The sequence below is a fragment of the Lepisma saccharinum genome, chromosome 20 (assembly GCF_977018435.1).
Source record: "Lepisma saccharinum chromosome 20, izLepSacc3.1, whole genome shotgun sequence".
Taxonomy (NCBI): domain Eukaryota; kingdom Metazoa; phylum Arthropoda; class Insecta; order Zygentoma; family Lepismatidae; genus Lepisma; species Lepisma saccharinum.
Genome location: NC_139248.1, coordinates 55,883,926 through 55,902,181, shown reverse-complemented (window position 1 = coordinate 55,902,181; position 18,256 = coordinate 55,883,926). Strand labels below are relative to the sequence as shown.

General features: G+C 36.9%; 1 protein-coding gene across 8 annotated transcripts in view; it reads right to left on the bottom strand.

Annotated features, from left to right (window-relative positions):
• Positions 1-18,256, bottom strand: part of enok (histone acetyltransferase enoki mushroom) — a 328,184-nt gene that overhangs the window by 44,347 nt on the left and 265,581 nt on the right. For 7 of the 8 annotated variants that reach the window (XM_083141495.1, XM_083141494.1, XM_083141493.1 and 4 more), the window contains 4 exons: positions 16,621-17,996; positions 7,780-7,877; positions 6,041-6,186; positions 295-436 (listed from right to left, as the gene is read on the bottom strand). In XM_083141495.1, the coding sequence (XP_082997621.1) occupies positions 295-436; positions 6,041-6,186; positions 7,780-7,877; positions 16,621-17,996 (1,762 nt within the window). The remainder of the gene's footprint in view (positions 1-294; positions 437-6,040; positions 6,187-7,779; positions 7,878-16,620; positions 17,997-18,256) is intronic. The other variant, XM_083141501.1, reaches the window with a different exon arrangement.

Sequence of the window (18,256 nt, the reverse complement as noted above, 5' to 3'; positions counted from 1 at the left end):
GAAATTTCTCAATATTTTGTTATGTTGGGACCATCAAGATTGAATGTATAATTTGGGGAAAATATAAAATCCAGTAACATAAAATCGGGATTGCACTGTATATGTAACCTCAACAAAATACATAGAGCCAAGAGCAAGTTCCTAGCTATGACACTTGCTGAAAATAAACCATAAATGCTAGTGTTGAAAAATGGGATTCCAAAATAATGGTGCAAGTGGAAAACTGGTTGTGTTTGTATTAGATAGACACTAGATCAAGGTTTCTATGGTTCAGAAGGTGGAAGTATTCCTTACCTCAAATACTGACAAATCCTCATGGCGATAGATCTCAGTTGCAGGAGGATGCCTCCAGGTGCACTTTTTCTGATGCCTTTCTAAAACTGATCTGCTCTTAGTGTACTTCAAGCAGAACTCACAAAGGAACAGTTTTGGTAACCTGCAGCATAAAAAAAAATCAGTATTAGCCATTTTGCACCAATATTTTATTACTTTGATAATAATATAATCAGGGTGTCTACAATTTTGTAGAAACAAAATTCACTGACGTAGAAATTTTCAGCGAAAAATGCAGGCTTGACCAGGACTCGAACCCGGGTCTCTGGCATACCGTGCCATTGCTCTAACCACTGAGCTACCGAGCCTGCCTGGCCTCACCTGATCTTTCGCTATCGCTGTGTGTGCCTAATCAACAAAATTCACTGACTTTTCTGCATCAATAACGAAAATTTTCCAGACCAAGTTGTTAGGGCTATTTAAATGTGCATGTGTAAGAAGGTCACTACATTTTTGCTAAACATCACTCTTAGAATCCCATTTAACCAAGTTTTTAGAATATTCACTTCACGTTAAAAGTAATAATAAGACTGAAAACTGAACAGATATTGACTGTTGGATAGAATTAGCGAACATATGACATACTGACTGATGGCAAACAAAAAATTAATTTTGTTAAACATTTACTAGCAGGGTAGATAAAAATCATAACTTTTATTTAAAAAATTGGATTTTTTTTTGCTTAAAATTGCTTGTATGGTTTCTGGCACCATACATATACATGTATTTTTTTTGTAGAAAAGCTTTTTATAGTAAACAGCCTTGTAAAATATTTGAACAGTTTGATTAAAGCAAATCAGAAAAATTACATGTAAATATACATTTTTCTGTTTCTGATACTGTGTGTATATATAAACCTACTATTGAAATGTTTATTGAGTGTGTTAATGAAACTATAATAATTTCAGTAACTTTTCTTCCAGTGAAAATAAAACATTCTGGATGTACTACATAATTAATTGTAACTTAAAATATGTTTATAGTCTTTGTAGCTGAATTTTGACAATTTTTATAACGATAGCTTTTCAAAATATCAGGTACCATGTTTACTTAGTTTAATGATAATTGCACTATTTATGATTTAACCATATTTTGTATTTTATTCTACACAAGATGTTTGCTATTTTTGCCTATAAAAATTATTGAATTTAAGTGTCTTTACAGTTTACATATTACATGAGATTCACTCATCAGTACATATATTTTGTTTCCTTTCTTAAAGCCCAACAAACACCATTCAATGATTATATGAGATTAATGTACTTTCACCAAAAGTGGTTCTGATATCTACAAAATCCTTATGTACAAGAATCCACCTTGTTTAGTAGCATATGCATTAATCCCAATATCAATAAAACACAACACAAAAATTGCAGAAAACAGTGGTGAATGCTAATAGCCACTTAGTGCAGTAGATCTCCTTGAAAATAGTTCAAAACATCACCTTTTCGAGTATTTAAAGAAATACAGTTAATTTCCCTCCATTTCCAGAAGTAAATTATCAGAATTTCCCAGGATTTCTAGACTGGTAGACACCCTGATAATTAGTAGATATATGCATATTTTGTTTTTGGCAGAAATACGAAATGGAAAATTACATGCTGTAATGTTCATTTTTCAGGTTTTGAAAAAAGTTAGGTATATTTTCCTACCATCAGTGTTCAAAAAATACAAAATGAGCTGGAAAAGGCAAAATAAACTATTATACACAAAATATAGTCTTTATTTACCGATATACTTTATGAAGTCTGAATTATCTTGTAATGCAAAATCATGGAAAACTGATTAATTCTGCTGTAAATATTTGAGAAGAAAAACTGACTCCTTTGCACAGGAATAAACTTAATACTCTGATAACTAAATAAATGTGCTATTAGAAAGGAAATGCTTACTTTATGTAGTAAGTATAGTTTTTAAATTCAATGTAGGATTATATTCACAATTATAATGCCATTTTTTATACACCTCTTTTGATCCTGAAATGACCTCAGTGTTTGTACCGAAATCTTGCTCTTTAATTCATCATAACTTTGTAGCACTAATAAAATTAGACTCCACTTGTTATCAAAAAAGGCATGTTTAAAAGATAATTGTTTTCTTAAGGGATTGAACAAAAAAAAATCACATAGAACAGTTGCTAAATGTTGTCAATTATAGTGAGCCAGAGTACATTTAAGTTTGTTTTGAAATTGTTCTTTCCAGTGACACTTTGATTGATCTTTTTCTGGACTTTGTACACTAAGGTATGTCTCAACAAAATTTTCATTTTGACATTATCATAGAAATGAATACAGACATCAAAGAACTATATTAAAAAAGAAATCCAAGAGTAATGCCAACATTTTTTCGATGCTCTAAACTAACTAATAATGTCAAACAAATTCCAAATTTCTAATCTTAGAGCACCGAGTTGACTGTGATAGGATTTGCCTTAGCAAAAAGCAACCATACATACGAATTATGCTTTTGCGAGGATCATGTTTTAAAAAAAAAGTGATTACTCAAAAATATGTCCGCAGTTTGAGACTGGTAGCAATAATGAATCATAGATTCACATAATGGCTTTATTCCCACCTCTACACATGACATTTCATAATTCCACAGATTAACGTGTAGCGGCAGCACTGCACTGGCTAGAGCCTTATTGAGTATTGCACTCTAAAACAATGTTCTTTCGTTCATCAAAAGTAAATTGAATGTGGAATACATGCTGTTAAAAGCTTGTGATGATGAGGCACTTCAATAACCAACAGTAGTTCAATGGTTCACCCAGTAGCGAAGCGTAGTCTTACGAAGGAGGCAAGCAATGTTTCAGTACCACAAAACATGTAGTACAACGACATGCCGAGGGGAAAGATTCAAGGTTTATAGCCTCATTTACCCAGTCGCTGGATTTGTCAAAAAAATCGTAATAAAGTGACTGTACTAAAAATAAACCATATGATCCGCAAACGTCACATTTACTTTTTAAAAAAAATCCAGGTAACGTTATTCATATGATATTAAACGTTTTGCATATGCGAACTTTCCGCATACGACTAAAGGGAGATGGAATTTCTTACTTACTTATTAGTACCTTTATTTGTTCATTATTATTTAATATGGTCAAACGGTGACCAAACCGATTTAGATAAAAAAAAAATGGGAATCATTTGTTTATTTTACGCTGCATGATGTAATTTAGTATTTTTGGGCACCCTAAAAACTGCATTGGAGTAACTTAAACACTAAATAAAAAGTTAAACACAAACAATAAAAAATTCATTTCAAAGCAAAGAAACACATGCATAGACGATGTACTCACCACAATAAATTTCAAACTCTTGGTGTTGGTCGACCCCCTTCCACGATTTTCATTTTAACACTTATCTCTCTCGAGCTAAACGAAGCAATTTTCAATTGCTCAATAATACACCCGCACTTCACATCAACCGTTCCTAAATACGCGTTCATTCTGATAAATTCACAGCACAAAACACGAAGCAACAAACACTCACACTATCCCACGCGCTTTCAACAACTGCAAATGCAAGCATCCACACAAGATACTTTGAAAATCTCTGAAACAACAGAAAGTGATACCAACCTATTTCCTTAATTTTATCCGTCACAAAGGAAAGATATATCAGTTTGGAGATAAAAATTATGCGGAGGAATCAGAATCATTTCAGCAGAACGAGTATGTACATTAATATTTAAGTAATAAAGTGTCATTCAATGGCGTGCCTGGGGCGAAGGGGGGGGGGATGGTAGACATAACCCCCTTTTGGCCCAGTATATCTAAGAAAAAACGTCAAAGGAAGGAAAAGATGACAAAATAGGGACCGTAAAAAGACCCTGGGAACACCACTTGCGTCATAATAATAGAACTTAAAACATATTCGGGCCTCCCCGATGGCGCAGTGGTAGTGTCGTCGCCTTGTAATCAAGGGGTTCCGGGTTCGATACCCGGTGGAGGCACAAGTGTTTCAGATCCCATTTTAAACTGTAGGTCCAGTCCCGATTAGCCTTACTGTGCATAAAGTGGACTTAAAACAACAAATCAATCAATCAATCATTAAAACATATTCTTGTGCTCATAATATGCAGAATGTATACTTCTATGCCATGTACAAATATCAGTAGATAGTTCTTTCTCAGATAGCTTTATTTTCACCCCAAGTTCTATTCAAAAGCAGTCAATTTATTGATTGTAAAATTTGTGAAAGAGCTCACTTGAATTACTGCGTAAATAATTTGGCAGTTGCAAACACTGGTAGCGGTCAACACTTCTGGCGTAATTTGAGCTGGACCGACCAGGAAGCAGGGTGCAGGACCAAGGTCCGTCCAATCTTCCCTCCCTCCCTGAGAAAACTCTTCACGGGGGTGCAGAAATTCCACTGCCCCAACTCCCAATGTCAACTTTTTTTACGCGTTTTACATTTCGCGAAATCTAAAATAATTTGTAATATAATATGATATATATAGAATTTAGAACAGTGATAATAACTTCTTTTAGTTATTTTATGACTAACAATTATTATTATATTTGCGATCTTGTTTACGTGTTCATGAAGACAAATATTCGTTACTAGTTTTTGCTGGCAACGTACCCATAGATGAATCCTTCTGCTTTCGGTTGAACTCTGCTATTTTCGGGAATCACGCAAGCTCGGAAAGCACAGCTTTTTGTAGAAGCTTTGTGGACGGGTTCCACCAGAATTTCACGCTTCGCCTTGTGACTCCTTCGGAGGCCTTATTTTCCCGCAGAACGGCTGCAAGCATTGAGGCTGGTGCTTGCTACAGAGCTGCTGGGGGAGTTTGCGGCCGCATTTTTTCGCGAAATCGAGTGCGATGGAAACTAAATACGGTTAGAACATTAAGTACATTAAATGATATTCGAATTATGCAAGCAGTGCTTGCATTGCTTGTACTATATCTTCGCCTCTGGGTTCACCATGCTGATTCCCCAAGACCGCAAAAGTTCCAACAAGCACCCAGCAGCATTAAGCAGCATGCTTCTTGTTGCCTACGACTATGAGGTTGTTCTCCTTTAACACACAGTACAGACGGATATTACTGAGAACAGTGAAGTATTACAGTAACTTTCTGGAGAACCACCTTCGATCAGTTATTCGTCAGAAACGGACAACACTTCTGGCAAGACATCAGATTGCGCTAAACCAGAACTCAAGGTGCCAAGTTGCAAATTCAGTAGGGCAACTGCTCAAGTGGAAAGGGCTAGAGCACACTCTATAGTCAGGAAATGAGTTCTTGCAACTACAACTTGTTTCAGAAGCTAAAAGATCCTCTAAGGGTATGTCGCTTCAAGGCGATCGTGCATAGTGGAGACCTTACGGTGGTCCCTCACTGATACACGGGGAAAATAATTCCGCTGATGTGATGAGAAAATTGCCAGAAATTTGTCAACATGTGCTATACTAGGCTGGAGACTATTACGAAGGAATGCAGTAACTTCATCCTCCATAATAATATAAGTAGACTGTTTATGAGCATGTAATCACTTTTTTTTTAAAATGATTCTTGTAACATACATAAAAACGATAATAAGACCCTCAATTATAGACTATCATAGAAATATCGGATCGGTAAAATTATGAACTGATAATACCTCCATGTTGATTTGCTCATATTTGATGGCACTGATTAGCATGTCCCATCCCCAGAATGTATGCATTCTTGACGATGTAATCTACTCTGCACTTACCTAGCATATTCTTGTGGATATGGAGATGAATACCAAGTCTGGATTTCATACTGGCCAAACACAATAGCTGATGGACACCTCAGTGGGGTTCCTGGCAACGGCGAGCTTACAATTTCAGGAGGAGAAGGTGGCGACTCAGGTGGTTGCTGTTGATATAAAATGGTAGAGCTTAGAGGATTATAGTTAACAACTTGTAATAAAAAACACTATTTTCTATCTCCTGATAATAAAATCTCAAGATAAGTACGAATTTCTAATAGTTAATGTAAAATTTAATCATCAACTTCCAAAATGCACATAATTTATAATGAAGTAATGGTGGAAAAGAAAACAATGTATGTAACAGCAAAAATAAATAAATAAAAATTTTGTAATGGAAAGTATAGTGCATGTAGAACATGGAAATAGGAAAGGTCAATGGGGTATCATCCTAAGGACAAAAAAACACTGCACAATCTGTACATCAGGTGTAAAAGTCCCATGCAACAGCCTTTGGATTAGATATCTGCGCTTCTGTGCAGTTCGGAAATCTACCTGCTTCCATCATTCTGATAAATATGTCAGAAGGTGTTGCTGGGTAGCTGCATTGCAGCCTTGTGTGTGTGTTACGCGCACACAACTTTATATATACATGTACAACAATAACCTTTCTTTGTCTGAAAGGATAACAGAATGTATCACACATATAGGATGGCAAAAATGTTCAGAGACTTTCCTTTGAGCTTTTTTTTCCTCATTTAATTTTAGACTAGAAAACGTGATCACATTCACTTCCTCACAGATGAAATGAAACAAAAACGATTGGACAAAGCACATCATTTACTTCGTTTCATTGCTGTTATTTTTACTGATGAGAAGATTTTCACCGTGGAGTGTGTGCACAACCGCCAAAATCACAGTCACGAGTGACATTTGTGTGATGAGAAAAACCTCCTTAGTGTCCATCACTAACAATGTCAAAATTAATGCTGCTAAATAGCATTTTAAAACCTTGAACAGCAGAGCACTTCGGTGAATAGAGAACTCCAGCGTAATCAGCTAAATGAACAACTGCAATGTGTAAAGAGCTGTTTCGTGGTTTGTGGGACAAGGATATTTACCCTTAAAATTCGCAGGACATGATTGCCATAGATTATCCTGTGTGCTTGATTTTGGAGAAGATGCATTCAAAATAGCTTTACAATGTGCAAGGGACAACATTACTTTCGAACAGAGTGCCACCATTGTCAATAATTTTCGGAGACTACTTGGCAAATTATTCTGAGCTGAAACAAAACAACATTGAGCACTTATTGTAATTTCATTACTAGTCTAATAAAAGTTTTTGAAGAATTAGTGATTTAGATATACATATTTATAGAGGAGTTTTATGCTGCTGAAATATTTTTTAAAAAAGTCTCCAAACTTTTTCGTCATCCTGTACCCACAATGGTTACTACAGCAATACAGCAGTTGATTTGTGAACATGTACAGGCAGTAAGTACATTTTCCCATTGTAGGATACACAAATAGTAATTGCCTCATTCTGGCAACTGCTGCAATAATAGGGGAAACTACAGAACAAGGTACACACTGTCCCACAAATCTCTGGGGCGAGCAAACGAAAACAAGTCCAGTGCACAAGTTGGAATTGAGAGGGATCGACCAATGAGCGCCAATTACTTTAGTACGCTGAGGTTACCTGGCATACTAAATTATGCAATTCCTTGAGTAGCATCAGAAACTCCTTTAATACTTACGCTGTTTGCATGTTCTACAGCCTTTTTGTACGTATCCATATCCCTTTCCGTAACTCCTGGTGGGAGCACATGTTTCCCATCATCGCTGTCATCTGGTGCTGTTCATATAAATAAAAACAACATGCATGACTAACTTCTCACTTAAAGCCATATTAACTTTCTTAAATATATACCGTCAGCAGCAACCAATAATAACAAAAGAACAATTTCTCAGCTCAGAAGTACACACACATGGACACACACAAAGAGAGAGACATGCAGCAAGTACTTTTTATCATTACAGTAACATACAGAAAAGTAGTGTATTTCCCTACCATATTTACCTTTCGGGGTGAAATAAAGGTAAGTACAACAACTGACTGGCTTTAAGGAATGACTCTTCACAATTACTGGAAAAAGAGACATAACTATGAGGTCATTGGCATCAGGCTTCTGGCTCCAACTATAGGATGCAGGTTCGAATCTCCTGGGGAAGAAGCGTAACGACTTTTCTCCCGAAATTTCGGCACGTGCACGGTACCGGTCGCCACCCATCATAAGAAAATAGGGGAGCTACAAGAGTAGCGTAACCCGGTGATGGAAACTTACGACGACGACTGGGGGTTCATTCTGCTGACCACACGTCGCCCGGTAACTGTTTGGATGATCGCCCACCTCTACTGAGGCATGTGCAAGTGAGGCTGCCAGTTGGTAGGTAGGCCTTGGCTCCCATGGGCTGTTGAGCCACAGGTAATGAGGCCTTGGTGCAAAATACTGGACGATGATCATGTCAGCTTGAGTTACAAAAATTTAAACCAAGGCAATCCACATTTTAACCAAGTTGTTTCTAGATAATTTGAAATCGTAAGTAGCAGATATATTCACTGAAACTGCAAACCTATTTGGAAAAAGTATATTCTGACATGACAACGCAACCCTAATCAACTCTTAGCAAATCAAATATAATCTCCAAATTACAAGATGTTAACTATGTAACCTAATCTCCTGTGGTGCTCTGTGCCCTTTCAGAGAAAAGATCTTAAGGACGACTTCTTGTTGAACAATGCAAGGACTACTATCAGTGATTAGCTCTCCAGAATTCAGTACGACATTTCTTTTTTTTTTAAATCATCATATTATTAAACGTCGCTTTTCTGCCACTTTTGGCTAATCACAATGATGAGGTTGAGTGATGATAATGAAACTGATGAAAGGATACTAACAAAGAACACCCATGCCAAAGCTGGGATTCAAAACTGGGACTCCTGGTGTTGCAGTCTGCTACGCTAACCACTCCATCACAGAGGTCAGAAGTCAATTTGTTCGTAACGTACAACTGGACCTTTAGCCTGTTTCAAATACATTTTTGAAAATTTCATTTGAAGAAACATGATATTCTAAATCGTTATCTTCACGATTAGCCAAAAGTGGCAGAAAAGCTATGTAAAATAAACAAAATCAATCAATGTCACTTATCAAAAACTCAAGTTTATATATTGATATCTGCAGTAATTTTGTAGGCTATTTGTTATAAGTCTCTTCAGGTCATCAACTTCCAAACCTTGGTGATAAGAAAGAAAAACATGCCCAACTAATGCTATACCTAGTTTCCAATGAACTTGTGCCATGTTTACGGAAGTGTAATGTATGTGGTGTGTAACATGCACCCTGGTTAAGATGGTGATCATTGATCCGATTGATTTGCTTTATTTTACTTCACATTTCTGACACTTTTGGCTAATACTGAAGATGAGAATGAGTGATGATATGATGAACTTGATGAAGGAACACTCACAAAGAACACCCATGCCCATGCTGAGATTCAAAAACTGGGACCCCTGGGATTTGGACAAAAACAATTGTATCGAGAATAAATTATATCTTGGTAACAACATGCAGCACAATTTAGGTATTACAAATGGTTCTCTTTAGTCATTCCTTATAGAGTTTTTGCCAAGTGGACCAAGACGGAATAACCCCCCCCCCCCCCCAACACACAGAGGGTTTCATACGTTGGCAACAATTTTTGAGGAAGTCATTCTCCATTATTTCTAACAACAAATAACTCATTTGTGACAGTAGGTGTGCATTTCCTACACCACCTACATGCACAAAATTGAAAAGTAGTAACCTGATAGTAAAATTATGTTGCATATCCAATTTTTAATTAGGTTGTTTACGATGCAGAGTTCCGGATTGTCTCTGTCATGTTGTCTCCAAGCAATATTACCAGTACATTATATGTTGCTCTAAATCGAAGACATATCGTCCACTGAGATTGAAAATGTTCTTTCTTCAAATTGTAAACAAATAGATATATTTTAGCTGTGATCTATTTAGGATGCAATTGTTTCATCTCTGCCTATTGTCTGATGCCTACATACAACCAGTATTGATAAACAGTGTGTGTAGTCTACAAAATTTGGAAGCAGCCATGAGAATATATATTTTTTTCTCCAGCTGCCAATGAAACCTTATGACAATTCCCCTCAACCAACAACAAGCACCATCTGAGAATGAGATGAAACCACTTGCGTTCTAACCTCAGTCACTTGTTGTGGGAGCTGCTTAGAAGAAATTAGTGCTGCTGGCACGGTTCTTGCTTCGCTTATTACTAGACAAAAACTGCATAATGGAGGTAAGTAGTGTAGAAAATGAAATTTAGTAAGGAACATGTAGTTGGATTAAATCAGGACACTGAAACACAAATGGAAAGGGGTTGTTCTGTTCTGTTCTCATTTCTAAAATGCAAGTGTTCTATCTATCTACTCTCAAATCAAAGTTAATGTTGAGTGCAATTGTTCCATCTGAAATTTCAATAATCAATTACAGTATAAATACTAAACCAGACAACTAGTTTATTTTTACAGAGGCTTCTAGATATCAGCCTTTCCAATGATAAGAACTTTTAGTGCAATGGTGACAAGGATCCAACACATGTAACATATCAAAATTGAAATGGTTCTCCTGAAAAAATTAAAAATGGGACGTAGAGCATTTACATTCTCAGTGGGCTATACGTTGTAAAATCAACTAATGTCTCATCTGAAAGGATTGCCTCTTGAGAACACGAATATTCATACTGAATATTTTCCTGCCCCCCCCCCCCCCAAAAGGGTTTGAGATGATTCCCAACCAAACCTGTGAGTGTACATTGTATTCTCATCTGTTGATATCTACATGTTATATGCAGTAATGTGGTTAAAGCACACATGGTTTCATGTAAATGTTGCAATTATTCGGTATATAACATGCACCTTAGTTCTTTGGGACTACAAATATGGAAAAAGTTCGTTGTATACATACAGAACTCATTTTATAAGCACAACCTAGCCTGTTGATTAATATGAAACTGAAAGAACAAGTACATATTCAATACTATTTATGCTGCCATTCTCACACCACCAGTGGTTATTATTCATCCTTCAGCACTATGCATGTAAAAGCAAGGATTTAGCAGATGGAAACCTCTCTGGATGAGAACTTTCCAGGTGCATGCTTCTCAAAATTGATGCGAAGTACAAAAAAATTGTAGCTTCAGAACTAATTCTCATGGAGAGATGTAATTGTTTTCTCTTCTTTTTCTCAGAATGGCACAACTTTCAGTGGAGGTGAAATTTATACATTATATCTCAAAATTATGAAAGTTAAAAGGCAGAAGAAGAAAATTGAAAATTTACCCAAAAATTCATATTCAGCATGCCCCTCTCGTCACAACAGACCAAAGTGAATGAAAAAATGTAGTATATAGCAGTGGTACATGAATACTCTTTTTTCCCATTTTCTTCATCTTCTTCCTTCAACTTTCATTATTGGGAGGTACGGTCATGGACACTTCTGAGTTGTAACAATTCCATTGAAAGTTAATTGGTTTGGTACAACCCAGAAGTGTCCGTGACTGTACAATGTATGAAATTCACCTCAGCTAAAGGCCCCACCCCACCATTCTGGGGGGAAAAAAAAAACAGATTTCATATCCCTTTGACAATTAGTTCTAGTTATATGCCTTTTTGCGCAGTTCGAAAAGAGTTCACTTGAAAAATTCACGTGCAGAGAGGCTACCGTATGCTAGAGGCTAAATGATATTCTCTAAACTGATATATTATCCTTTATGTGCACAACCTTATGACCTAATCTATGATGAACAAAAAAGGTATAAATCACAGCTCTACCATCTTTAGTGTATTGGGAGCTGCTATACACAACATGTAAAAAAAGGTAAACTGCTCCCCTGTGCGCACCACACCATTAAGGCATATAGAGGGTGTGGGGTAACGCCCCACACTTTCTTGATCCGGTCGTGAGTGGGGGTGATGTGATCAGCATCACACCCCTGACCACCTTTACCCCCCAGGGTTTTCCCCAGGCACACCCATGTTATTCAACGCTGGGTGGGCGCCGGGGCAGCTTCCGTTAGAAAAGTTCCTGGATTTGAACCGGCCGGGGATCGAACTCGGGACCTGCCTCTTAATATAAGTTTCTTGTTTTCCCAACAATATGCTATGGTTGCAATAGAATTTTGTGGATTATTCTATCAAAATGCACACAACAGCACTAGAACATATAAACAGGCTTTGCAACAATTTGCGAATATCTCACTTGCATTATCCAGGTTTGGAAGGGAGTTCCCATTGAAAATACTTCATCATCATTATTTTATGTAACAATCAGGATCTTACTATGGCAAACAGAATATCTGTGTCGTATTAGCAGATACACTGCAGTATCTGTTTAAAAAAATGCATTCTCATAGGAATATCCATGAATATGCTACCTGCAAGTGGAACAATTTAGATTTACCCTATCATTTAACCACGGTCTACAAATCATTTATCTCGTTTTCGGTTCCCAAAGCATGGAAAGCATTGCCTGCGAACAAGGCATGCATAAACAACCCTGTAATACTCAGAGGAAAAGTAAAAGATGTATTGTTAATGGAACAAATACAGAGTCATGGTACATACTGAAGGTATCAAGCCACTACATGGAATTTTATTTATTATTTTTTTTTGTATGTTTAGTTAAACACTTTGGGTATTATTTTAATTTTGATACTCCATTACATGTATATATGTACCCTTTTACATGTAGCTTACTGCTCCATTTGCAGTATATCATATACGTAACATTACATTGACATAGATGAGAGAGCAGCCTATAGGCTGAACCTTGCCCACTTAATAAATTAATTTATTATTATCGAGTAAAAATTGGTTTTAAGATCACTTTATGAACAGATAGGCTAATCGGGACTGGACCAACAGTTTAAAGTGGGATCCGAACCACAGCGCCATGTGCCTCCACCAGGTATAAAACCCGGGAACCCTTGATTACAAGGTGAAGACATTATCACTACATCATCAGGGAGGCCCTCGAAAATTTTATTATTATTATTATCTGACAGTGGTAATTATCATGTCAATATGATATTTGAATGAAGTATGGGATCAAGAAAGGAGAGTTCACACAAGATGCATTTTTGAACAGTTTGGATCACTTAATATTATTTCTAGTGTATTTAGAAAGCAGGGATGGTTTAGCAAATGGGAAGAATTTGACTACATTGTGAAAACTTTCAGTGCACTTAAAAGCTGTATTTAGTAGGGTTGAGCTGATATCTTTGAACCGATTCCCATACCAGTTCGTACCGATACTGATATCGATGCGTTAAAATTGTAATAATTAAAAGTTGTTTAAAATATTGATTAACATTAATGTATAAATAGGGATGTGAAGTTGAGGAAAGCAAAACAAAATGTTCAAAATGTATTTTGGTAGGTAAAGGAGACAAGTTTTAGATGCTTCGGAATTGCGAAATAACATGAATTATGCCATTTTTCAGAATAACACTGAATTTTGTACTTTAACGCAACATACACTGGGGATAACATTTCTTCTGTTCAAAAAGAATTACCTGAATCATTATTAGATCTGATGTTTCTAGTCTAGCTGGTGATAGTTCGATTCAGAAGAGATTGTCACTCTTCAGTTATTGCAGTTTGGCACAGACATGACTGACTGTGTTTAACCTAGTCTTCAAAATTAATTCGCTGGGGGGATTCTTAGACGGGAAGTTTAGTAGGAACAGGAAAATTTTCACGGAGAAGCATCTGTTGTGTTGCAAGGGAGGGGGTTAGGGGGGGGGGGTGTACACAAAATTATATTTTGAGGTCAAATATGGATTTTTCGGCATTGTTAGGGAAATGTGATGTCTATGATTGTGTTTAAAGATTTGGGCATTATCATTCAATAAACATTTCATATTTACTGGCTGATGAGATGAAATAGTTTTCCAAATGGAATAAATTTCATCATTCCTCACAACGGTAAGCCTTAAATTTATCTTTTTGTAACTAAAACTAAAATTTCTATCAATTTTCCAAAACTAAAGCAATGTAAAAATCTTAAGCATAGAAGGAACAGAAAAAGTGTATGTAACACTGGTTTTAAATTAATACCCAATTTTGCCCTAAACCACGAAAAATAACACACGCATCAATTTACCAAGAGTTTTGCTTTAAAATATTCAAGAATTGCATCAGAATATAAAATTACATGTTATGAAATGACAAAACCCAGTTCCTTCATGCAAAACTTGTGAACAAAACCAAAACAAAGAAACTTCGAATTTTGCATAATTTTCATGATAATGGACTGGCTAAGCGTGACGTCACCAGAGCTATAGTGTCCAGGATGTACGTTTCCAAACAAACTTTCATTAGGCAAAACCCCTATGCTTTGGCATTGAAAACTGATTGCAATGGGGTGACTTATTACAGAGACAGCAGTTAGGAAACCAAAAGATGATGTGTATCAAGTATTAATGTAAAGACTAGATTCTGGAGAATATATAGATATTTTATTCATTCCTCATGGATAAGGGGTTAGTGACGAAATAACATAAGATGACTCTAGTATTTTTTCAAGAAACTGAAACTTGTCAACCATTTACAACACATCAATAGTCTCTACACCGATATACAATAGTCATCAGCACTTTATTTTCCGAACTGCTGTCACAATAAGAAACTATAACCTATGATCGGATTTCACCATGTAAGATATCTTGGTTTTCTTTTTTTTTTTAATATGAGCTAAAACTAAAACTGCCAATGTTCCAAAGGCTTCAATTATTCATGAGTTTCCTCAAAATATGCCTGATTTTCTTACGTTATTTCTTAATTAACCCCTCATCTGTAAGTAATTAGTAAAATATCCACATTTTCACCAGAATCTAATCTTTACACTGATGTGCAATACACCTCACTATTTCGCTTGCTAATTACTATCACTGTAACAAAAACCTATACAATTTAAATGCAAAAGGATAGGAGAAAAGCAGGTTGAAGGTTTTGTTTGGAAACATACATCCGGGATATCGGCTGCTAGTGACGTCACCACTTAACCAGTCCATTACACTCCGTTAAAGCATCTCGGGCACGGGATTCTTGAAGGCCATGTGAAAGACCAAAATTCGAGCATCGGTAAATAACAACAGATATTGTCCGACACAACTGTACTGATACATCGACATCACCATCAACTCAGCTCTAACTATACAATTCACTTATTTAAGAATTAATTTTCACAAGTGCATACACACAATGTGGCAGCAAGAAGGTCCGCACATATACAACAAACATGTGTGTTTATAAACATATCCACATATACAATCACGCCTACTCTCACACACAGCCCTGACACATCCAAGACTACACTTAAAACATCTACATGCAACATGTACACACACAAAAAAGGATTAATAAAATAAATCCTTTTTCTTCTCAAAATCAATTAAATAAATATGTTTTGGTAGAGGGAAATTACAGCACAAACACATTTAAATTGGCTGCATTTGCTGACACCTACACTGCTATATATTACTTAACCTAACACTACTTTTAATATAATATTGACATGCATGGTGTACCCAATATAAAGATTTTTTTCATAATGCAATGCAATGACATAAAAACTAAATTCCTAATTCCATACCAAAAAACCCTTAAGAAAAAACAAAGACCAATATGCTTAGGTTTAGTTTCAGTAATATTTCATTTTTTTAAAAAATAAACCAACCATATGACTTCATTAAAAACAGAACCCTTCCAGTTAGAAGAAAAGACAGCCATTACTGATTTTCTTTCTCAGCAGTTATTAGAAAGTTATTTACTAACAGACGCAGTGCAGTGCGGTGGTCAGTGAGCTAAGAACTTTTTTTAATTGTAAAAAGTGCAGAAGTGAACATAATTTTAAAATACCGTTCAAAATAAATGTCCTAGTCTACACTTTGCATTTCCACATGCAGTTTGAGCACTGTTTGTTTTTCATGTATAAAAAAATGAATATGGTTTAAAAAAAAAACAAGAAACCTCAGGCATTATATAAAGGAACAAGAACTGAAGAAAAGGTACAACAAACGAAGGTTACTGCCCATTGCATAATGGAACATCAGCACAAAATGGAACAGCAAAAAAAAAAAATAACAACAGGCATTAATTAGTGAGCATTTGGGGTGTAACGAGTGAACTCATAATCAGGCAGAGGGGTGATTAGCATAGATTTTTTTTCTCAGGCTCTGCCGCACCAGGTGTTAAAAAGCAGACAAAGACATCAAACACAAGTAAAGACGAGAGCAGTCAGTGAGCTTGCCCAGTGAAGCAGATGCCTGAGTCGTTCTAGGGTTACTAAAGCGTCTTTGCTCTACACTTCCACCACACCACAGCATGCTAATAAAAAGGCATCCACTCCATTCAGTCACTCCACTACTTGCAGCTAGTATACACGCAAGAGTATCCAGCCATTCTAAGTCAAGCAGCTCAAAAGAGGGAGAAGCATTAGGTAAACCACAGGTTGGCTTACCCGGCATTGATGATACGAATCGGGACTGGACACCTTCGCCAAGTATCTTCTTTTTCGCCATCTTCAGCTTCTGTGGTTCGTCACCTTTCTGCATCTCTCTCGGCGGAACCATCATGGAAGAGCACATACCCGGAAGCTGTCCTGGCAATATAAGTCCCATCCCGCCAAAAAATGGGCCCTCCCCTTTTAGCATTCTCCGCTTCTCTTGCTCGTACTTTTTACTCTTCACCGCGGTTTTCACCAACCTTGACGGAGACATGTGTCCCTCCCCAAAGTTAAAAAGATCGTCTGGGACGATCGGTTTCTGTGGAATGCTTTTCAAGAAAGTGTACGAACTGGGTTTCGAGTTCACGTGCAACTCCTTCTGCGGATAGCTTATGCTAGGTAGTGGGGATTCTCCGCTGGATGTCGAATCTGGGCTATCTGCGGTAGGTTCGCAGTCCTGAGACTGCTTTCTCGCCCTACTCGAAAGTGCATAATTTGGCACATGCACTGCTCTCATCCTGCTCTCGGTTGGGGTGGTGAACAAGTGACTCAGCCCATCAAACAGACCCTTCAGTTGCCCACTGCCTGATTTGAGTTTATCGTAACTACTCGAGGAAGAGGAGGAGGATGAAGTTTTCTCTTCCGGGGAATTGTTATTATTGTTACCGTTATTGCTAATTGCACTGTTGCATTTTTTGAAAATAGCTTTCCTATTTTCCTTGTCGATATCCCTTTGCTTGTCTGGTAGGCAAAGCGTGTGTTTCTTGAGCTTATCACATTTTTTCCCGACACCCCACAAATGTATTGGAGATTTTGTACTACTTTCAGGTACACAAGCATAGCAAGGTAATGAAGGCGTTTTTGGTTTTGGTCTACCAGTTGATGTGTAAAACAGTGGAAAAGCCCTGTTTCCGTGACCCTTAAATTTACTGTACTCAGAAGTATGAAGTGGCACTGGAACTGAAATTCTCGACAGAGAACCCACATCCTGACTACTCGATGCACTACTATCATCACTATCTGACTCACTACTACTGCTGCTACTACTAATGCTCTGCTGCACCGCACTGCTCTTGTAAGTCTGCTTAGGCTGCTGCAACTGTGCACTGAAAACAGATAGCTTTTCCATTCCCACCCGTCTGTACTTTTTGTGATGAGCATAAAAAGCACTCAAGCGAAAAAATTTCTGCTTCTCCTTCGAGATTTTGTCACTCTTTTCTTCCAACTTTCGAGGTTCCCAATAGCTACTACTCATCCTAGGCACTTGACCACAACCACTTCGCGAAAGGAAAGTAGAACTGGTATTACCCTCTGAACCAGAGACACCTTCAAGATGCTTCTTCCCTTTTTTAATCTTATGTTCCTTTGGTACTTTCGAACTGCTGAATGACCTGGGGAAGACAAGAATACAAAGAAAATTGATCAATATTTGCTCAAAACAGTGAGTCTTCTTAATAATATGCACCATTCATGTTAGGGGAATGAAAGATGAGGTACTATACTAAATACATGTAAGCAAAGTTACTAACTTTTCCACAGGACTTATTTGTAACGGTTTTATTAATTTCGGTGGTCCCTGCCACCATCCAAATGTGAAATTGTTGCTTCCCAAATTCCTGTGTGAATACCAAAATCAATAGAACTGTTACAA